The 23,959-nt window shown below is 40.9% G+C and overlaps 1 protein-coding gene across 1 annotated transcript in view; it reads left to right on the top strand.

Annotated features, from left to right (window-relative positions):
• Positions 1 to 23,959, top strand: part of LOC138746626 (uncharacterized) — a 29,479-nt gene that overhangs the window by 3,747 nt on the left and 1,773 nt on the right. Inside the window, exons 3-6 of the mRNA XM_069904916.1 lie at positions 12,728 to 12,898; positions 12,977 to 13,054; positions 17,463 to 17,555; positions 23,865 to 23,942. Of these exons, the coding sequence (XP_069761017.1) occupies positions 12,728 to 12,898; positions 12,977 to 13,054; positions 17,463 to 17,555; positions 23,865 to 23,942 (420 nt within the window). The remainder of the gene's footprint in view (positions 1 to 12,727; positions 12,899 to 12,976; positions 13,055 to 17,462; positions 17,556 to 23,864; positions 23,943 to 23,959) is intronic.

Raw genomic sequence — 23,959 nt, 5'->3', positions numbered from 1 at the left:
GCAATGCTGTACCCAGCGACGCTCAGGATCGATGTAAACAGAGGGACCCTGAAGATTCTATAAAATAGTAAAGGAAGTAGAGAGGTTTCTACAAGAACTATAAAGGGGACCCAAGAATAGATGCCAGAAAGAAGAAAAAGCACAAGAACAAAGATAGAGATCTGTAATTGTTAAAAATTGGGTAACAAGTAAAATGAGAGATACATTTTTAAACTATCTTTTATTGGTTATTTAAAATAATATTGAAATGTATAGGGAGAGCTCAACAGAAAGTAAATATTTAGCAAAATAGTAGGGTGGATACGCCAATTTAAGGGGGTTAATGGTGCTGGAGAGGGAGAAATTTTTCAAAATATCACTAAAGCTAAGGGGGAAGGGGCTTTTCCTCAGACAATACCGTGGATATTATCGCGGGCTTTCAGGATTTCTTGATTATGTCACCATCAGAGCAGGGGCAATACATGTGTTTGTTAACAGGGGAAAATCACTTTAAAGGGTCTAATGATAAAGCTGAATCTGTACAAATGTAAATATGAACAGAATGTTAAAATTTATCCGTTATAATATTAATGGGTTAAACAGACCAATAAAGAGGAAGAGTTTTGGCACACTAAAAAAAATCAAAGGGAGATAATAGTTTTGCTATAGCAAACACACCTTCAAAATTGGAACACAATGTTAAAATGGGACTAGGCAGGACAAGTCATATCCTCCTCTTTTAATACCAAAGCAAGGGGGTAGCAATTTTAATAAACAAAAATATACTGGTGTTGGTCGAATTGACCCAGTAGGAAGGCTTGTAATGGCACATTGTCGGATATATGCAGAATCTTAAACTCTCATGAATATTTATGCTCCAAATTTTGATGATGAATCCTTTATACAAAATGTCTTCTAAAAAAACAGTAGAGGGTTGACAAAATGTATTGATTGGAGGAGTTTTTAATTTTTGCTTGGATCTGTCCTTGATAAATCAGCAAGGATAGTGACAAAGGCAAAAGCTGCAAAAGTCACTCTATCTTTTATGAAAAATTTAAACCTGATAGGTGTATGGAGACAGTCACACCACACGATGAGAGATCATTCATTTTACTCAAAGGTTCACAAATCCTATACAAGAATAGATTGTTTTTAATGTCTGCATAATTGCAAAACAGAGTGGTTGAAACAGAATATCTAGCCAGATTACACTCTGACGTGCACCTCTGACTTTAACAATAACAATACCTGAGAAGCAAGAAAGTATATACAGATGACATCTTAATCCTACGCTGTTCAGAAGAACAGATTATGTAATTTTATTAAGGAAGAAATAGAATTATTTTATGAAACAAATATGACCCTCGACTAATGGTAAGTTCCTAATATGAGATACACTAAAACAGGGGTGGGCAACCTTTTTTTAAAAACTCACATTCCACCTTAAGTATTCCCTATGCTATAAGGGCTCTGTGATTAATAAGGGATTGCTTAAGGTGGGATATGAGTGGAAAGAAAAAGGTTTAAATCTTGCTTAATTGACTCATTATGTTACGGTTTCATAACTCCAAAGGAAATGGGCCAATGACAATTTTTCACAAGCAGAATATTTCAGTGACAATTGGGTCCAGAGCAGTGGTTCCCACTCACATACCACCTTAAGCAATTCCTTACCAATCGTGGAGCACTTATGGCATAGGGAATACTTAAGGTGGAAAATGAGTGTTTTTTTTTAAAAAAAGGTTGCCCACCCCTGTACTAAAAGCTTATTTGAGAGAGAATTTCATATACAAAAAAAATGACGGAATATATGGCAGAGCTCATTGGCCTAGAAAAGAAATAACAAAATTGGAAAAAGAATACCAGAGAACAGGTTTGAAAGAAAAATACATAATTTTGGAAAATAAAAAAAAATTTTCAAACCTATAGAATAGAAAAATCTATCTTAGTCAAAACAAAAGTGAATTGGGAGATAGAGCACATAAAGTTTTGTCATGGTAATTAAAGGCAGAGGAGACATCAAGGATAATAAATGCAATTCAAACAGAGCCTGACAAATTAACATATAATCAGAGGGAAATCAATGATACTTTCAAAGAATACAAAGCTGTATGAATCAGACTTGATAGGGGATTCTACTGAAATAGATGAATTTCTCTGCGATTGAACCAAAATTGGAAGATTGAGATCAGATAGAATTAGATGCTCTCCCTTCACTAAAGAGATCAAAAAAACCTTGAATGCACTACAGGCAAATAAGTCACTGGGAGAAGATGGTTTCCCAGCTGAGTTATAAGGACAATTTACAGATCTTTTGATGCCTCTCATTATAGAGATATTGGACTGGCGGTTGAAACAAAGACTCTTCCAGAATCCCTCTCAACAGCTATTTTTACGGTACTACCGAAGAAAAACAGAAACTTGCTAAAACTGTCTTCATACAGACCTATCTCCTTGTTAAATGTGGATTACAAAATGTTGGCAAAAGCGTTAGCCAATAGACTAGGGTAAATTTGCCTAAACTGATAAATTCAGACCAGGTGGGCTTTGTTAAAAAAAGACACTCTGCAGATCATTTGAGCAGACTATTTAATATAATTCATTTGGCTAAGTCTAAAGAAAATCTAAGTTTAACTGTATTATTAGATGCAGATAAGGCATTTGATTGACTAGAGTAGCCATTTTTATTCAAGTACTGGAAAAATTTGGAATGGGCTGAACATTTATTGATTGGATATAAAAAAAACTCTTTACCATAAACCACAAGCCAAAATTAAAACCAATGGCCAAATGTCGTCGATGTTTCCTTTGAGTAGATCCAGCAGACAGTGGTGCTCACTGTCTCCAGCCTCTTTGTTTTGGTGATTGAACCATTAGCAGAAATTATAAGGAGAGATCCAGATATAAATAGATTCAGAGTTGGCCAGAAAGAGCATAAAATCAATTTATTTGCAGATCATGTGCTGCTGTACTTATCAGACCCAGTTGAGTCTTTGGCCAAACTACAGATCATACTGGAAAAATATGGGAGAGTCTCAGGTTACAAATTAAATTTGGAAATATTTCATTAACAAATGAAATATATCAAAAAGGAAGCCAGTTCAAATGGTAAGTGGATGGAATTAAATATTTAGGAATAATGGTGGATAATAACTTACAAAATCTGTTCAAACCTAACTATCTTGAATTGCTTGGAAAGATAGAGAAGGATTTACAAGATGGAAAGACCTGCCTATCACCTTAATTGGAAGCATTAATTGTGTGAAAATGAAAGTGATGCGAAGACTGCAATACCTCTTTCAATCGTTGCTCATTTCTTTGCCAAAGAATTTTTAAAGATTCTTATTGGTAATATAAGACAATTTCTTTGGAATAATAAAATGCCTATGATCGCCATGGAGAAACTAACTGGGAATATAAATTGGGAGGATTAAGATTACCAGATTTAAAAAATATATATTATTTAGCAGCCTAGGCGAGGTTCCTCTCATCCTTTTTCGAAGAGAACTCTCCTTCGTGGATCCAAATGGGACTACGTACAATGAGATAGGGTGCAGTGTAAGATTTAATTTATAAATGGAATGTCAAATTAATGATAAAAAAAGATAACCCCATTCTAATACATATAATTAAAATCCAGCATGAAATTAATGGGAGTATTGGAAAAAAAGTGGAGTTATCACCAAAAGCACCACTGTGCCAGAATGAACTTGGGCAATAGAATCTTAAATATTTGGCATAAGAAAGGAATTAAACATATTAAAGATTGCTATGAAGAAGGGCTACTTACGTCCTTTGAACAACTAGAACAGAAATATAATCTGTCAATTTATATGGAACCTTCCACTGGTTTCTTCAGTTGAGGTCCTTCTTGCGAGAGAGATGGGGTCCCACAATGGCCCTGCCCTCAAGAAATGAAGTTCAGGGGATGCTTTGGGGATTACAGCAAAATTCATAACTAGGATGTATTCTGCTCTCTAAGGTGAAAGTGTTAAGCCAGGCCTACAAAGGTCAATGGAGAGGTAGGCCTTGGATCTAGGCATTATAATACCAGTGGAATTGTGGTCTGACTGGTGTTTGGACAGTATGACATCAACGATTAATGTGAGAAATGGACTGGTCCAATATAATTTTCTACATCAACTATATCTTACACCACAAAATTAACATAAATCAAAATATGAAATATCTGAAATGTCCTTTAGGTGTGGCATCAAAATTGGAACCTTTGTACATTCTACATAGTCGTAAGATCATTTGTTTTTCAGTTGGTTGTTTTTCCAGACTCTTTTGTGTAGTCTTCCAAAGGCGCTATTTGCCTTGGCAAATCACAAAGATAAGCGTATACAGAGCCGTTGTCATACCCACACTCCTGTTCGGCTCCGAATCATGGGTCATCTACCGGCACCACCTACGGCTCCTAGAACGCTTCCACCAGCGTTGTCTTCGCTCCATCCTCAACATCCATTGGAGCGCTTACACCCCTAACGTTGAAGTACTCGAGATGGCAGAGGTCGACAGCATCGAGTCCACGCTGCTGAAGATCCAGCTGCGCTGGATGGGTCACGTCTCCAGAATGGAGGACCATCGCCTTCCCAAGATCCTGTTATATGGCGAGCTCTCCACTGGCCACCATGACAGAGGTGCACCAAAGAAAAGGTACAAGGACTGCCTAAAGAAATCTCTTGGTGCCTGCCACATTGACCACCGCCAGTGGGCTGATAACGCCTCAAACCGTGCATCTTGGCGCCTCACAGTTTGGCGGGCAGCAACCTCCTTTGAAGAAGACCGCAGAGCCCACCTCACTGACAAAAGGCAAAGGAGGAAAAACACAACACCCAACCCCAACCAACCAATTTTCCCTTGCAACCGCTGCAATCGTGTCTGCCTGTCCCGCATCGGACTTGTCAGCCACAAACGAGCCTGCAGCTGACGTGGACTTTTTACCCCCTCCATAAATCTTCGTCCGCGAAGCCAAGCCAAAGAAAAAAGAAAAGAAAAAGATCATTTGACTTTCACATGTGACCCAGAGCTGCACCTTCTGGGCAACTTCATGGATGTGAGCAATAAGTCGATTAAATTTCAAATGTGTTTTGCTAAGTTAGCCCTGGCTGTGACCAAGAAGTGTATAGTAATCACTTGGAAGTCCGACTCTATCCTACTTATTGCTCGATGGGCTGAGGAGATGCGTAGATGGGTACCCATAGAGAAAATTACTTATAACTTTAAAATTAATATGACACTTTCATTAAGATATGGCAGCTGTAGCGTGCGCACTAATGCAAAGTGTGGAAAGAAGACACATGCGAGGAGTCAAAGTCAAAGACTGATTTATTGCACTGGAGCTCTACTTATATTCTCTCCCCGCTGCTGATGAGAGGAGTGACGTCACGGAATAGATAAATCCTTCTCCCATTTATACCTTATTCTAAATATATCTACCTTCTTCATTTTTGCTTGTAACAACAAATACATTTCTGAAACAAACCCTTTCTTTCCCTTATCCATAACTAGTTCTCAAACTTCGATTGACTTGGTAGTGTTAATTTTCAACCAGAACATTTCATTAACAAATCACGTACGTGATAATGAGCAAATAGAGTATTCTGTGATATACCAAACTTCTCTTTAAGTCTATCAAACGAAAGAAATGAACCTACTTCAAAACAGTCTTCCACTGATATCAATCCCTTTGAGTCCCAGTCCTTCAAATAAGGGTTATGCAAAGAAAGTATAATTAATTGATTCTGATATCGCGGAGTTTTAACTGAAAACACATCCTTCGATCCTATTGATATGCATATATCCTATCTCACTTTTATCCCAGTTTACCTTATAACCTGACATTGATCCATATATTTTAACAAATCCTGTAAAGGTTCTAAAGAATTCTTAGGCTGAGACAAATACATCAACACATCATCAGCAAATAAATTAATTTTTTACTCTCGTTGGCCAATTGTAATTCCCTTAATATTTACATTCTGTCTAATTGCTTGAGCCAAAGATTCTATAACCAATGCAAATAAGGCTGGTGACAATGGGCAGCCCTGCCTAGTTGACCTGAACAAATTAAATGCTTGCAAAATCTGTCCATTCATCACCACCTGTGCAGAAGGATTAGTATATAATGTCTTAACCCAACCAATAAAGAGTGGTCCAAATTTAAATCTTTTTAACACCTTAAATAAAAATTTCCACTCCACGCGGTCAAAAGCCTTTTCAGCGTCTAGCACAAGTATCATTGGTTGGTTGAGTTGCTGTCTTGATGTATTGATTATTGTAATCAATTTAGTAATATTATCAGCAGAATACCTATTCTTAATGAATCCTGCTTGATCTCTATGTCTAATTTTGGTAAAAAATTAGCCAATCTATTTGCTAAAACATTTGCTACAATTTTATAGTCTACATTCAATAAAGATAAAGGTCTATATGATACAACCTTAAATGGATCTCTGTCTTTCTTTGGTATAACCATTATCAATGCTCTTGAAAATGACTCAGGAAATAAACCTGTATTGGTAGCTTGTTTAAGTACATCCATATACACCGGAAATAACAAATCATGAAATTCTTTATAAAATTCTGTTGTGAAACCATCTTCCCCAGGTGATTTTCCACTTGGCATAGATTGCAATGCTTCCTTAAGTTCCAGATCAGTAAATGGACTATCTAATGACTTTATATCCTCCTCATCCAATAAATTCAAATTTGACAAAAAGGAATCAATCTGCTCCATATCTGTAGTCCCTTCAGATGCATATAAATCCCGATAAAAAACATGAAATTCCTCATTAATCTCCTGTGGTTTATAAGTAATTCCTGAATTTCCCCGAAATGCATTAATTGTTTTAGAGACTTGTTCAGTCTTCAACTGCCACGCCAACACTTTATGCGTCCTTTCCCCTAATTCGTAATAATACTGTTTTGATCTTTGAATCATTCTCTCGTAATTATAAGTTTGCTTTGTATTATAACGAAACTTCAAATTAGATAACTGTATCTATTCTCTTCTGTTGCATTTTTCTGAATTTTTTTCCAATACTGCAATTTCTTTTTCTAACCCTAAAAGTTTCGCTATATATTGCTTATTCTCTTTAGCTGTTTAACTAATAATTTGACCTCGTAAGTATGCTTTTAAAGCATCCCACAATGTAAATCTACTTTGTACAGATCCCTCATTTGTTTCTAAAAAAAAACTTAATCTGGTTTTTCACATACAGAATAAATTCAGGCCTTTTTAACAACATCTCATTAAATCTCCAACGGTAATTTGTTCCCACTTTATCACCAACCGTACAAAAAAATCAAAAACAATGAATGGTCTGACAAAATTCTAATCTTATATTCCGCTTGCTCAATCCTACCTTGTAAGTGAGCTGATACCAAAAAGAAATCTATTCTTGAAAACAATTCATGATGTGCAGAATAAAAGGAATAATCTTTCTCAGTCGATTCGATTCGTCACCATATTTCAACCAAACTTAAGCCCCCCATCAACTCAATTACTCTTTTCGCCATCTTAGTTTTCATGACAATTTTGGGAGATTTATCCAATAGTGGATCCAAGCAACAATTAAAATCCCCTCCAACCATAATATTCTCATTTGATTGATTCAAATGTAAAAACGCATCTGTAACGTTTGGAAAAACTTCAAATTGCATTTATCTGATTGGGTTTGGTGGTGGCTAGAAAATATATAGCTGTAACTTGGAAAAATTATGTTGAGTTAAGTATACAAAGATGGCATAAAGAAATTCAATCATGTTTTTATTTAGAGAAGAAAATGTATAATTTACAAAATAATTTTTTTGTTAAAATGTGGACTTTGTATTTAGAATATATGGATTTAGATGTAAAGTAGACATTTTATTTATGTATATCGTTGACATACTTCACTTCAACATATTATGATTTTATCTAAATGTTTTTTTATATAAGCTCCAAGAGGGGAGGGTGGTAAGGGGTGGGAAAGTTGGGAAGGGGGGGGGGGGTTATAGGGGGTAGATTTAGTTTTATTTTGCGTTTTATATTTAGTATTTTGCAAAACTAAATAAATTTTTCAAAAAAAAGGAGTGATGTCACGGCAGCACCAATCTCCAATTGGGCAGCATTCCCGCCGTTGCTCATTTGCCATCGTGCAGGCAGTCACCTGGGATGAACGTTGTTGGCCCCAGCAGGGTCTGCGTGGTCGCCATGTTTGTCGGCCATTTTGTGTACTGGGTCGCAACCCGGTTAGCGGGCCATTACACGACAACCCTCCCCCTTCCACCAATCCAGCGATCAAAGCTGCTTTCGGTGGCCTACCTCTGCGTTATGGGGGCTATGTGGCTAATGTCCAGGTGTGCTGGTTTGAGGTGGTTGATAGTGAAAGTCTCTTCTTTACTGGCGATATCCAGTACATATTGACCCATTGCAGAGGTGTTCTGTTTTCCCCCCACCGAACGAAAACATACTCACAGATCTCTAAGGCTTTGGGGACATAGACTTTGGTCTGGCCACACAGCGGAGATTGTGGAGGTGCTAGAATGCCCAGTTTTTCCTTCAGCTTAGTCAATGGGCTGTGGGGTCCTCTGGGTCCTTGGCAGCGGTCAAGAACTCCTCCGCTATCACCAACGGTATACCATCTCGGCTGCTGAGGCACTAAAGTCCTCTTTCAGTTTGGTGTGGATGCCAAAGAGGACCCAGGGTAACTCATCTGCCCAGTTCGGCCCCTTGTGCAAAGCCATCAAGCCCGCCTTTAGGTGCCTATGGAACCGCTCCGCCTGGCCTGAGGGTGGTAAGCCATAGTATGGTGGAGCTGGGTTCCCAGCAACTTGCCCAGTGCTGCCCAGAGTCCCGAAGTGAACAGTGTATCTCTATTGGAGGTTATATGCTCTGGGATTCCGAACCTCAACACCCAGGTGTTAATCAGTGCCCTGGCACTGGTCTTGGTGGTTGTGTCGGCCAGTGGGACCGCCTCCAGCCACCTCATCGAGTGGTCAATCATGGTGAGGAGATATCTCACCCCACGGGAGACTGGCAGCGTGTATGGACGTAGCTGAACTGATGTCACACTGGCTTGAAAGTCTGGGTGGGGAGGATGCTTTAACATACGTCTGGACTTTGGACGTCTTGCAGAGCATACAGGTCTTGGGCCACTACTGACCTGTTTCCAAAGGCCATGCCAGATTAACCTACTGGCCACCATTTTAACAGAAATTCTGATGGCTCGGTGCGCCAGGTTGTGCACTGCATCGAAGACCTGCCACCTCCTAGCTGCCGGCATGATGGGGTGGAGTTTGCCAGTGGAGATGTTGCCAGGAATGATAATGACATCCTCCAGCCTGAGGCCAGAAACTGCTGTTCTGTATGCCAGGATCTCAGGATCCTCTTACTGTGCCTTGGCTAGGGTGAAATAGTCTGTTCCCTGGGACAGATTCAGTCGTTGGGCAGGACAGCGCGTCGGCCACCATGTTGGTCTTACCCGCAATGTTTTGGATGACCGTGGTGAACTCAGACACATGAGAGGAGTCGCTGCTGCCTGGCCGATCATGGGTCAGACACTTTATGGAAAGCAAAGGTTAACAGTGAAGACCTTGAATTGTCTTCCTCCCAAAAATTACCTGAAGTGTTTAACTGCCAGGTACAACGCCAATAGCTCTTGGTCAAAGCCACTGTATTTGAGTTCAGGTGGCCAGAAGTACCTGCTAAAGAAGGCCAGGGGCTGCCACTGCCCTTTGATGAATTGCTCCAGTATGCACCCTACCACTGTGGTGGAGGTGCCTACAGTAAGAGTGGTTGGTGCCCCTGGTCTGGGGTGTACCAGAAGGGTGGCATTGGCCGGTGTGTCTTTGGCCTTTTGGAACGACTCTGTGACCTCATTGTTCCAGGTAATATGTCTTTACCTTTCTCTGTCATGAGCGTGAAAAGGGAGTGCATGATATGAACTACTGCCGGTAATAAATCAGTGATAAAGGTTAATCATACTGATGAATTCTTACAACCCCTTCACTGTGTGGGGCTTGGCAAAACACCGAATGACCTCTACCTTTTTGGGCAGGGGTTTCGCTCCGCGCCTGTTGATTCGATGCCCCAGGAAGTCGATCAATTCCAACTTGAACTGGCATTTAGCAGGGTTTATTGTTAGTCCGAAATTCCTGTAGCTGGGTGCACAGTTACCTTAGGTGGGCCGCATGCTCTGTGTTGTTGCAGCTGGCAATGAGAATATCGTCCAAATAGATGAACATGAATGGGAGATCCCGGCCCACCGCATACATCAGCCTCTGGAAGGTCTGGGCTGCATTCTTAAGACCAAAGGGAATACTTAGGAATTCAAAGAGTCCAAAAAGGGATAATGATGGCGGTTTTAGGGACGTCATTGGGATGGACTGCAATCTGATGATAGCCCCTGACGAGGTCAACTTTTGAAAATACCTGTGCCTTTTGTAAGTTAGTGGTAAAGTCTTGGATGAAGGGCACGGGGTACCTGTCGGATGTGGTGACCTTATTGAGGCGGTGATCGTCACCACATGGCCTTCACCCTCCTGCTGCCTTCGGTACCACTTTCAAGGGAGAGGCCCAGGGGCTGTCGGAATGCCGCACTATCCATATTCGATATTTTAAAAACTCTCCCTTGGCGAGTGGAGTGGGGGACCCCTCAGTGAGGATGTGGTGTTTTATCCTATGCATCGTCTCGGCGGTGGAAAACTGCAGCACCACAATCGAAGGGAACTCCACTAGGATCTGCGTAAATGTGTTGTCAGACAGAGTAATGGGGTCGAGGTGGGGGGCAGGTAACTTGGTTTCGCCCAGGGCATAGTTGGAAAAGTCCTAGCATGCACCGTTTGCCACCTTTTAAGGTCCACCAGCAGGCAGTGGGCTCGCAGGAATTCTGCTCCCAGGAGCAGTTGTGCCATAGCCACATTGTGAATGTCCACATGAACCAGTTGTTGCTGAAGCAGAGGGGGATGGTGTGGGTGCTAAATTTTTGTATGGCGGTGCTGTTCTCTGGCCTCAATGCCGGGCCCAATTTGCCATTCTGGATCTCGTAGGCCATGGGGTGGGGGAGGGGGGAAGGACACTTATTTCAGCACCAGTGTCATGAAGAAGCGCCTATGGTTGGCTGTGGTGTTTCCCTGAAACATGCAGGGTGGATGGCATCAATGGGCCCACACATTGGTGATAATATTAATACTGATGGGTCAGGGGATCCACTTGCCTCTCTTCTGTGGCCTTCTTGTTGGCTGCATGTGGGACCTAGCGATCTGTTCCACCAAAGCGCCATTTTCTTTCTTGGCCCTCCAGAGCACGTCCGCCTGAGCTGCAACTTTCCTAGGGTCGCTGAAGTCCTCGTTGGCAAGCAAGGGTCGGGTATCCTCAGGCAGCAGCTCCAGGAAAATCTGCTCAAAGAGCAGGCATAGCCAGTGACCCTCAGCAAGGGTGAGCATTTCACTCATGAGGGCAGATGGGACCCCGTCCCCCAACCATCCATATGCAACAATGGGGCAGAGCACTTACGCCGTGAGATCCCGAAAGTGTGGGTTAATATCTCGTTGAGGGTATCGTATTTGCCTTGCTCTGGAGGCTGCCGAAGCAAGCTGACGACTCTTGCTGCTGTCTCCTGGTCGAGTGAGCTTACTGCATAGTAGTAACATGTTATCGGCACTGATCTGTTGAAGGTGGAACTAGTCCTCGGCCTGTTCGAACTACATGTGTGGCTGCGATGCCCAGAAAGTTGGCAGTTTCAACTTGAAACTGCTTGATCCGTCATCTTTGGGTCCAACTGCCGGTTGGACCTGCCGAGATCACCAATGTAGCATGCACGCTACCACAAAGTGTGAAAAGAAGACACACACTTGAAGAATTGAAGTCGAAGACTGATTTATTGCACTGCAATAAATATAAGTATTGCTTATATTCTCTCCCGGCTGCTGACAACAGGGGTGACATCATGGCAGCACCGATCTCCGATTAGGCAGCGTTCCCATCGTTGCTGATTTCTTCCCACCATGCAGGTCATCTGGGAAGGTCGTTGGCCCCACCAGAGTCTGCACGGTCGCCGTATTCTTCGGCCATTTTGTATGCCGGGTAGAGGGCCACTACACAACTATATTTAGATTATATAGGGGTCCAATTGCAAATGAGGTACTTGAGGAGTATAAAAATTGCAAGAGAGAAATCAGGAAGGCTAAAAGAAGACAAGGTTGCTTTGGCAGACAATGTGAAGAAAAATCCTTAGGGCTTCTACAGGTATATTAAGAGCAAAAGGATAGTAAGGGACAAAATTGGTCCCCTTGAAAATCAGACTTGTATGGTGCCAAAAGAGATGGCCGTGATCTTAAATGGTTTTTTTTCCAATCAGTATTTACTCAGAATGGGGCACAGAGTCGTGGGAAGTAAGTAAAACAAGCATTGAGGTCATGGAACCTATACAGATTTGTAGCAACTGTGTTTCAGTGCAAAATGAAGAGCGAGTTCAGTAAAAGTTGTTTATTCAGTCACCTGCAGCTTTTAAAAACCCTGCCCGTGGAAAGAAAAAGGTTTGAAAACCACTGTTTTAATCATACTAATTGACTCGTTATATGCACAGTTTCATATCTCCAAAGGAAATGGGGCAATGACTATTTTTCTCAAGCAGAATATTTAAGTTGCAATTGAGTTCCCTTCCCATTCACAAACCACCTTAAGCAATCTATTATTAGTACAGGTTAAAGTTTAGATTCTTGAATGTGGATTGATAGTATTATGTATTTAATATTACAGTGTTCAAAATGGAGCACAGAGCAAGACATCAAACAGCTTCTACTTACTACTCTCCATACAGTAGGCAGATTGAATCTCTATTAGCTGAGTCACCTTTGCATCTGGTGCCTGAGATTGAAAGATCTGGTCTTGAGTGGTTTGACATTTGGGTTCTTGAAATGATGGACGAAGGTAATTTTGAATAAAGCTGCTTAACATTACTACTTATAAAGAGCTGGCAATCTTTGTAACACTGATTTCATTCTTCAGCTAGTAACAGGGATCAAGATGTTCCATGCTCACTTTTATGTGACAATGCTGAGAAAATGCTGAATTCTCAGGACACAGGTAATTTTTCATTATTTTCCTCCCCCCTCCCCACCACCATTAATGTTTTTGTAGCAGTGGTGGCTGATGGACGCGAAATAACGACACACACCCACACATGCAGGTAAATCAGAACTCATTTACTCCAGTCACGCACATTTTCGTTAAAAACACTGAACTACACGCACCACGTTATGACGCCAGTTTGCTAGTTGTAGTCATCTATAATACCGCGACATGCACCCCCCCCCCCCCCACCAGAATCGGCACTATCACCTGGTAGCTTTTTAGGAGGTCTACCCCTGTGTCAGACTACTGGCTGTTGAATAGGAGCAGTTTTGTCAACATGGGCAGGTTTGAGCCTGTCAATTATGAATGACAGAGCCTGCCCGGAAATGTCCTTGATCCAGGTTGACCTCATTTGACTATCACCCTGTATGGTCCCTCGTATGGCGTCTGCAAGGGCTGTCTATGTATTTCTTTATGTACAAACACATACTCACAGTCCTTCAGTTCGTGTGGTACAAAAGAAACAGGTTTGCCATGTTATGATGGTGGTACAATGGATAATTTGCCTACAGCATCCCTTAGTCTGCTCAGCAGCTCTTTGTAATCTTAATCTTTACTGGATCCATGTGGAACCAATTTCCCTGGGACCACCAAAGGCACCGCTGTATACAAGCTCCTCAGTCTGTAGAAGCATCCGCCATGGGGTCTGCCTCAGGCCATCTCATAAACCTATTGATCACCGTGGAGATAGCGGTAACCTCATGAAACTGGAATTGGTCCCACAATATCCACATGGACATGGTTAAAGTGGTGAGTTACTGGTGAGAAAGGTTGTAGCAGTGCTTTCGTATGCCGATAGATTTTCACTTTTTGACAAGCTGTACAAGATCTGTCCATTTGCATAATGTCTTTATTCAGACCGTGCCAAACAAATCTGTCTGAAATATGACAAACAGTTGATCTGATGGATGGATGAGAAAGACCATGGACAGAATAAAAAATGCGACGTCTCTACGAACCTGGAACCATTGGTCGTGGATCTCCTGTTGACATGTCGCAAGAGCAGCATGCCGTCAGCATTGATTTGCTCATCCTTCCATTGTAGGTTGGTTATCGAGGTGCGATACAACTCCATCTCACCGTCTTGCGCTTGGACAACGGTGAGAGCCACGTAGTCAATATCGTGGTCCATAGTTGATACCTCAAGCATAACTAAGCAGGAAAGTGCATCAGCCACTACATTGTCTTTTCAAGAAATGTGCATTATTCTGGTAGAGAATTCCAAGATGAAGGACAACTGCCACTGTTGTTGAGCTGACCACAGCTCCGACACCTTGGAAAACGCGAAGGTCAAGGGTTTATGGTCTGTGAACATGGCGAAGTGTCTGCCTTCCAGAAAATAATGGAAATGATGGATGGACAAATATATGACTAGGAGCTCTTTATCAAAGGTGCTGTATTTTTTCTCGGCCTGGAGGTGGCAGCTAAAGAATGCCAATGGCTTCCATTGTCCATCGACATACTGCTGCAGAGGCCCACCTATGGCCACATCAGACATGTCTGTTGAAAGGGCGGTGGCTGCGTTTTTGACTGGATAATTGAGCATGGTTGCTTGAGCTAATAGTCCCTTTCTCTATATGAAAGCATTTTGCCTTTCATCTGTCCACTGAATAGATTTGGCCTGACCAGACAGCAGATTGAACAGAGGCTTCATAACATGAGCTGCTGCTGGAAGGAATCGCCCATAAAAATTAACCATGCCCAAGAACTCTTGCATGCCTTCAACAGTGATTGGTCTGGAATATTCAGTCATGGCGTCGATCTTGGAAGGCAGCGGAACCACACCCTTGGTGATTGTATGCCCCAGGAATTCTATGGACTGTTATCCAAAAACACATTTATCTGGATTGGTGGTCAGTCCAAATTCTCGCAGACATCTAAAGTGTACGCAGGTGTTCCTTCTACTCTTCTTTATTTTTGCAGGTGACTAATATGTCATCTAAATAAATAGATGTTGGCCATGCCATGCCCTACTGCGTCCATAACTTGCGGAAAGGTCTGAGCTGCATTTTTTAACCCAAAAGGCATACATAAAAGTTCGAACAGTCCAAAAGGGGTAATTATTGCCATTTTCAGGATGTCATCTGGTTCCACTGGCACCTGGTGATATCCACGCTTGAAAATATTTTCACCCCATGCAGATTCACTGAAAATGGGGAATAGGGTAGCAATCCGGTATAGTGGTGTAATTGAGCTGTCTATAATCTCCACAAGGTCTCCACCCTCCGGTGCATTTTTGGGCTGTCTGACCTGTAAATGATCCCCTGCTCTTTCATTTTGTGGAATTTTTGTTTAGCTAATTGCAGTTTATCTGGAGTCAAGCAATGTGCCTTAGCATGAATGGGAGGACCCTTGGTAGAAATATGGTGACTTACTCCATGTTTTGCGGTGGGGGCTGAAAACTGCAGAGTTGTAATTTTGGGAAAATCTTCTATAGGTCTGGAGAATTTATCAACAATCTTATACATGACTTGAAGGCATAGTGCAGGAACGTGCGATTCTGCCAGGCGAATAGTTTGAAAGGTGGTACTATCCACCAGTCAACACCCTTTTAAATTCACCATGAACGAATGAGCTTGAAAGAAATCGGCCTCAAGTAGCGATCATGACACTGCCGCTATAATAAATGTTCCTGAAACTGAACATTCGTATTTTTTGGTGCCATACATGGGTATATTGGAACTACCGTATCAAAACTGGTTGGTGGAAAAACACTAATCTCTGATCCTGTGTCCACCAAATATCTACATTGGGATAGCTGATTCCAAACATATAGAAGGCTCATAGATTTTTGGCCAACCATCACAGCCATTAACGACAGTCAGCCAGGGTGTTTCCCAAGAACACAGTGTGGCAAGCATCTACATGCATTGACTCCCCAACACTGGTGGTAAAATCCCTAACACTGGTGGTAAAAACGCAGGTGGAATTGTCAACAGGCTGTCTGTCTGACTTGAGCCATTGCCTCATTATAAGAGCTGGTGTGTTGAGAGTGTTGGCTTGGGAAGTAGTATCAAAATCAGAGGTGCTGGGTACAGACAGCTGTGATGCAGTGACATTGTTCAAATACCTTTTGGTGTGTTTTTTTGTGTGCCAGCCACAGGATGTCTGTCTCTGCAGCTACTGCCTTGGGGTTTTCGAAAGAATTCTGTGATAATAAGTCTTAATGTCTTCTGGCATCCTCTCCAGGACGAGCTATTCAAATAACATAAGTGGCTGTGGTTGAATGCCAGGCACAGCATGTCGTCCATTAGTTCGGATGGGGCGTGATCGCCCAACTCCTCCATGTGTAACAGTCTGGTGGCCCTCTCTCTATGGGACACGCCGTAAATTCGCAGCAGGAGCACTTAAGAGTGTCATACTTGCACTCTCCAAGCTCTGGTAGATCGCGCAGGACGTCACCAACTCGCTTGGGAGTGGCTTCATCCAAGGCACTGATGAGGTGATAATAGCAAGTCGCTTCCACCTAGATCTTCTTGAAGTGAAATTGTGCCTCAGCCTGTCGAAACCACAGCTCTGGAAACCACCATCCGGAAGGGCAGCAGCTTAACAGCAACAGCTGCAGTATCCATATGGGGTCCAAAAGCTCGTTTTGGACCCGTTGAGGTCACCAATTATAGCCACTGAAAATGCAGTCGTGACTGATGAACATGAAATAACGACACACAGTTACAGGTAAATAAGAACTCGTTTACTCAAGTCATGCGCATATTCTTTTAAAACACTGAACCATGTGCGCCATGTCACAATGTCCCGTGCCAGTTCGCTCGACCTGGGAGTTGTAGTCTATCTATACCACTGCTACATATTGCTCTCTGAGGCAACAAAACTCTCCCTGGGGTAGAAAGCAGGCAAATAACTGGCTGGAATGATATTTAGACTGTAATTCAAGGTGACTTTACAATCTTCTTCCTGAAGGATTGCACTGAAGTTTTACCACACTTGGAAGAGTAATTAATAATGTTTTTGTTACTTTGGCTGCAAAATCAGTCAGGCTCTTTTGTAGTAATTAATTATGAAATGTTTTACTCTAGAATTGAGTAGAATTTCTGATGGGTTTTCTTGATTTGTGATTGTAATGTGAGTAAAAGATTAGTCTAACCCCTGCTAAAAATATTGAAATAGCTATTTTCCACTGTTTCTCCAGTTTCTGCAAATCTTAAACTGAAGTTTCTTTTGGAGCTGGGAAGAATGGGGAAATTCTAGGCCCATAAATTCAAAAGCTTCACCAAAACATGTTGGCCATAAATGCATATCCTTGGAGTTTGTATAATTATATTTAATTCCAAAAGCTTCATTTAAGTAAGCCAAACAAGCATAATGATTAATATTTTCTTAACACTAAAATGTTCAATTTTAGATTTTGAAGTACCTTCAACTCCAATTGATCATAAGCTGCAAGACATGGTTTCTACCACGGATCTAACTTTGGTTCAGAATCCATCTCCTCAGGGTAAAGCAAAACCGATACTTTGTTGATATTTTTCAGTTTCATAAGCAGAGAAAAAAATAACTCAGAAAACAAAAGTGTCAGGATTTCATTTTGTTGCATACTGCTTTTCCTTACGATTCAAATTGGAGCATGCTGGAATACACTTTACTGTAATTTTTCTAACCCATACATTGATTGCACACCTAGGAAAATTAAAGTCAACCTGTCCAAAATACTGGCTGAGCAATTAGATTGTGTAACACCATATTTTAAGACACAAGGTGGGGATATTTTGCCGACTTACCCTAGAAAATAGAACAAGATTTCTCTGGTGCTCCTCCTGTTGTCTGCTATCAGCTTGCCAAATGCCATCAGCAATATAAAAAAGCTCCAGAAAGGTTGAAAAAATCCTACTAAATTTACAGCATCTCCAGTCTGAAGTCCAGTGCTTTGTCAACTAAGATAGAGCTCATTGTTATAACAATACAGTTTATATTAATTATTATAATAATGTGATTAAGTTTGCCACTGTGTGCAAGGTAAACTTGTGCTCTGTTTATAGTAGTTATTTTATAGTATTTGTGATTTTGTTCAGTGGTGCACACTGTGATATTATTAGAGAAAAAGCCTCCAAAACTAGCTTAAGTATGAATAGAAAGTAAAACACAGAGAATGTGTTCACTTAAAATGAAAATTTTAAGTCTGGATTAGTTGTCAACGTGATGTTAAGTCAATTTTAAAGTTTCATAGGGAAGGACACAATTAATTGATTCATGGCCTTTTAATGTATATTTTAAGGTGGCATTTTTTGGAAAAACTGATGTTCTAATTGTACTTAAGACCATAAGAAATACAATAAACACCTGGTATCCAGCACCTATGGGGATTGGTAGATTCTGGATAAGATCGTGTTATATGGCGAGCTCTCCACTGGCCACCGTGACAGAGGTGCACCAAAGAAAAGGTACAAAGACTGCCTAAAGAAATCTCTTGGTGCCTGCCACATTGACCACCGCCAGTGGGCTGATCTCGCCTCAAACCGTGCCGCCAGTGGGCTGATCTCGCCTCAAACCGTGCATCTTGGCGCCTCACAGTTTGGCGGGCAGCAACCTCCTTTGAAGAAGACCGCAGAGCCCACCTCACTGACAAAAGGCAAAGGAGGAAAAACCCAACACCCAACCCCAACCAACCAATTTTCCCCTGCAACCGCTGCAACCGTGTCTGCCTGTCCCGCATCGGACTTGTCAGCCACAAACGAGCCTGCAGCTGACGTGGACTTTTACCCCCTCCATAAATCTTCATCCGCGAAGCCAAGCCAAAGAAAAGAAGAACAATACTTAATACATTAAGAATAAACAGTTTAAAAGACAAAAAAAATCTACTATATTTACACTAAAGAAACTTCAATTGCATGAATAATTAAACTTTAAAGCATTTGCTTTATTTTCAGTCACACTCTATGAAAACAAGGAGCTGCCAAAAGACAAACTGTAACATTATAGATAATTTAAATAACCCCCCCCCACCCCCCCCCCCCAAGTTTACAGATAAAGCCTCTGACCGGGGTGACTCTTACTAAGCAAGAATAAGGAGATACTTTAAGAGTCACCGCAATGGCGAGTGGCATCAACTAGCTCTTTGTACTGGGCGACCTTATTTCTGTTTCACACAACTTTATTCAAACAGCTTCTATGAGCAAAGCACAACCAAGGCTCTCCCTCCGCTGGCTGGAAGTTTATGCGTTACTTCAGAAAACATTTACAATTTTGAACTTTCATTTTTAAAATTATTATTTTATTCTTATTTATTTTAATTTTTTTAATTAATTTTCCTCGATTTTTTTGCTGGTTACTTGAGGCTGCTGATTGCTTGAATTCTGGGCTTTTACTGTATAAATAAACCAACAAGGTCGGGTCAGATACAGCAATGAGCTCTCTGAACCCTTCTCCATTAACAATGGCATGAAGCAAGGCTGTGTTCTCGCACCAACCCTCTTTTCAATCTTCTTCAGCATGATGCTGAAACAAGCCATGAAAGACCTCAACAATGAAGACGCTGTTTACATCCGGTACCACACGGATGGCAGTCTCTTCAATCTGAGGCGCCTGCAAGCTCACACCAAGACACAAGAGAAACTTGTCCGTGAACTACTCTTTGCAGACGATGCCGCTTTAGTTGCCCATTCAGAGCCAGCTCTTCAGCGCTTGACGTCCTGTTTTGCGGAAACTGCCAAAATGTTTGGCCTGGAAGTCAGCCTGAAGAAAACGGAGGTCCTCCATCAGCCAGCTCCCCACCATGACTACCAACCCCCCCACATCTCCATCGGGCACACAAAACTCAAAACGGTCAACTAGTTTACCTATCTCGGCTGCACCATTTCATCAAATGCAAGGATCGACAACGAGATAGACAACAGACTCTCCAAGGCAAATAGCGCCTTTGGAAGACTACACAAAAGAGTCTGGAAAAACAACCAACTGAAAAACCTCACAAAGATAAGCGTATACAGAGCCGTTGTCATACCCACACTCCTGTTCGGCTCCGAATCATGGGTCCTCTACCGGCATCACCTACGGCTCCTAGAACGCTTCCACCAGCGTTGTCTCCGTTCCATCCTCAAAATTAATTGGAGCGACTTCATCCCTAACATCGAAGTACTCGAGATGGCAGAGGCCGACAGCATCGAGTCCACGCTGCTGAAGATCCAGCTGCGCTGGGTGGGTCACGTCTCCAGAATGGAGGACCATTGCCTTCCCAAGATCGTGTTATATGGCGAGCTCTCCACTGGCCACCGTGACAGAGGTGCACCAAAGAAAAGGTACAAGGACTGCCTAAAGAAATCTCTTGGTGCCTGCCACATTGACCACCGCCAGTGGGCTGATCTCGCCTCAAACCGTGCATCTTGGCGCCTCACAGTTCGGCGGGTAGCAACCTCCTTTGAAGAAGACCGCAGAGCCCACCTCACTGACAAAAGACAAAGGAGGAAAAACCCAACACCCAACCCCAACCAACCAATTTTCCCCTGCAACCGCTGCAACAGTGTCTGCCTGTCCCGCATCGGACTTGTCAGCCACAATCGAGCCTGCAGCTGACGTGGACTTTTACCCCCTCCATAAATCTTCGCCTGCGAAGCCAAGCCAAAGAAAAGAGGAGTGCTGTTCATAAAGATTCAGCTGAACAAACATTCCTTGCCCACTTTTCTGTTTTTTCCTGCCCCATTAGCCCTTCATTCCCTTACTGAATAGATTAATCTTTGCCTTAAGTATACACAAAGATTCTAACCCACAGCTCTCTGTGGCAAGAACTTCCAAAGACTCAACCCTCAGAGAAGAAATTCTTCCTCATCTCAGTCTTAAATGGATGCCCCCAATTCTGAGACCATGATCTCTGGTCTTGGACTTGTCATGAGAGAATGCATTCTGTCACCATTTACCCTGTTAAGCTTGCAAGAATATAATATTTTGCATTTTTTTGATTATTTTTGTTTAAAAATTTAAATCACATCGAAAAATACATCTATATACTGTATAGATGTATTGATATCAAATTACATGTGAATATTTTCAACCCTCCCTCTCTCCCTCCCTAACCCTTTTTCTAATAATAAAAATAAAAGATAGATAAAAGGAATATATCTATGTAGATAATATAGGAAAATGTCAATCTAAAATATAAATCTAAATTGATTTGAATTGTGGAGTACAGGTTCACCACTCAGACCAGATACTGAGAGATCTTTCAACTTTTAAACCAACACTTTGTATATGGGCTCCATATTTTCAAAAAGAAATGATGCTTATTGTGTAAATTATAAGTAATTTTTTTCAAGTGGAATACATGCCATCTCTCTAACTCTAAATCTACATTAGATTTCTATGTAGTACCAATACATGTCTTTGAAACAGCTAAAGCAATTTGTAAGAATTCTATTTGATACATGGTTAATCCCAATTTAATACAAGTATTTGTAATATCTCCTAACAAAAATATCGTAGGATCCATTGGGAGTGTAACTTCTAATACTTTATTCAAACATTTTTTAATTTCAGACCAAAATGTATATACTTTTGGACAAAACCAAGTGGAATGTATAAAAGAACCTACTTCTTTGTTACATCTGATAATGTCAAATTAAATTTCTTTAATTTCTTTGGTGTTCAATATAATTGATGTAAAAATTATATTGTACTAGCCTATACCTAACATTAATAATTTTAGTCATACTTTGTGTACATATCTCTTTCCAATGATTTTCATCTATTTTAACATTTATATCAGATTCCCATTTTAATCTTGATTTATGAATTCCCAATTTCAGAGCATTTTTCTGAAGTAATCTATACATTTCTGAAATAAACTTATTAATACCTTCAATAGTTATTAATACTTTTTAAATTTAAAAATTAGGCCATAATTTAACTTTACCAACAGAATGAATTGGGAGTATAAAATTTTGCATTGACATCTTCTAAAAAGGGGATCACACCTCTACCACAAAAGTTTTTCATTGCGACAGCAGCACTGACACAAGGAATAGGTAGAGTTTTGCATCTCATATTTAAATACAGTTTCCCATTATAACCTGAGAAATCAAAACAGAAACATTTTTGCTGGTGCTGGTTCTTCAACTGTAGCTATCACTTCCAAAGTCTCTAATGGCCTCCTTTGTTGCCGTAATGTTTCAGTAATTATACTCTGATCTTGTATTCCTGTTCTTTAGGTTATGTTGCATTCTTTTAAAAGAACATTCATTGAGAATTTTAAATGATGTAAAATTGTTTGTTTCAATCTAATCATTTGTTGAAAATCTTCCATTTTGCCTTGTTCCCAATCCACCAGCTAGTGTGAAAAGTCCTTTGTTCTGTTCTCAAAACCCTTCAAGAATTTTGAAAATCTGTTAGATATTCTGAACAATGAATTAACACAATAGAAAACTCGTGTCATAACTTTCTTTCATTGTTTTATCTCTTTGTAAAGTCAACATCCTGCCATGTTATCTCCATATATCTATGCAAAATGCAAACTATAATCTGACTCGTATCAAATAGCGATTCATAATTTTCCACCTTCTGTCCAACACCCTATCACCTCTTGGCCTCTCCCCTTTTCATATTCGATTATCTCCCCTTCACACTAAAGGGTCCCGAACTGAAACATTGACTATTTCTCTCCATGGATGCTGCCTGTATCACTAAGTCCCTCCAGCTTCCATCAAGAAAGAACAAATCACTTTCTTGCTTTTTGTATTTCTTGTGTTGGTCAGTAGCATCCAAAATTTTATTTTATTTTTAGTCCTAAAACTTCATTGGGGCTCCTGTTAGAGCATAGAACACTACAGCTCAGCAACAGGGCCACATATGCACTGAACATGATGCCCAATTTATGCTAAAACTTTACATGTGATACATATCCATCTATTCCCTGCATATTTGTGTCTGTCTAGGAGCCTCTTAAATACTATTTTATCTGCTTCCACTATAGTGCTTGGCTGCCCATTCCAGGGACTACTAGTCTGTATGGGGAAAACAAACTTACCTGCATATCTCCTTTAAACGATGGCACTCTTTCCCCTTACCTTGAACATGTGTCCTCTAGTTTTTGACATTTTTACCCTAGCAAAATAATTCTGACTGTCTACCCTACCAATGCCTCTCATAATGTTATAATCTTCTGTCAGATCACCCTTTAAACTCTAACACTCCAGAGAAAACAATCCAAGTTTGTCCAACCTCTTCTAAGTAACCCAGGCAACATCCTGATATATCTCTGTACCATTTCCAAAGCTTCTGCATGCTTTCTGTAATAGGGTGACCAGAATCGCACACAGTACAGTATTCTAAATGTGGCCTGAGCAAAGTTTTATATAGCTGCAACATGACTTCCTTACTTTTATACTCACCCAGTGAAGGCAAACATACCTACTATACTCCTTCTTTACCACTCTTATCACTTGAGTAGCCACTTTCAAGGATTGATAGACTTGAACCCCCAGATCCCTCTGTACATCAATGCTTTTGAGACTCCTGCCATTAAATGTATACTTCACTGGCTGTAAAGCACTTTGAGCCATCCCAAGTTGTGATCTATAGAAATAAAAGTCTTTATTCTTGAAAAATTACTACTGGTTAAATACAAAAAGTTGAAAATACTCAGCAGGTTATGATGCATCTGCAGAGAGATGCAAGTTATTGTTTTGGATGGATGGCTTAACCCAAAAACTGACGAGAATATCTATTTCTCTCTGACTTATTCAAAGATTACAGCATTTTGTAGTTTTATTTCAATTTTCCACCATTTAAAAGTATTTGGCTTTTGTTTTATATATTTTAGTCCAAGGGGTGAGGCTTGACCCACAACCTACTGCCACTGAAAAAAGTGGGCTGCCACCGAACAATGTTAAACAAAAGAGTAAGTGCATTATCACA

This window comes from Narcine bancroftii, chromosome 12 (assembly GCF_036971445.1).
Source record: "Narcine bancroftii isolate sNarBan1 chromosome 12, sNarBan1.hap1, whole genome shotgun sequence".
Classification (NCBI taxonomy): domain Eukaryota; kingdom Metazoa; phylum Chordata; class Chondrichthyes; order Torpediniformes; family Narcinidae; genus Narcine; species Narcine bancroftii.
Note: the sequence above shows the minus strand (reverse complement) of the source record. Positions and strands in the feature narration are given on the sequence as shown.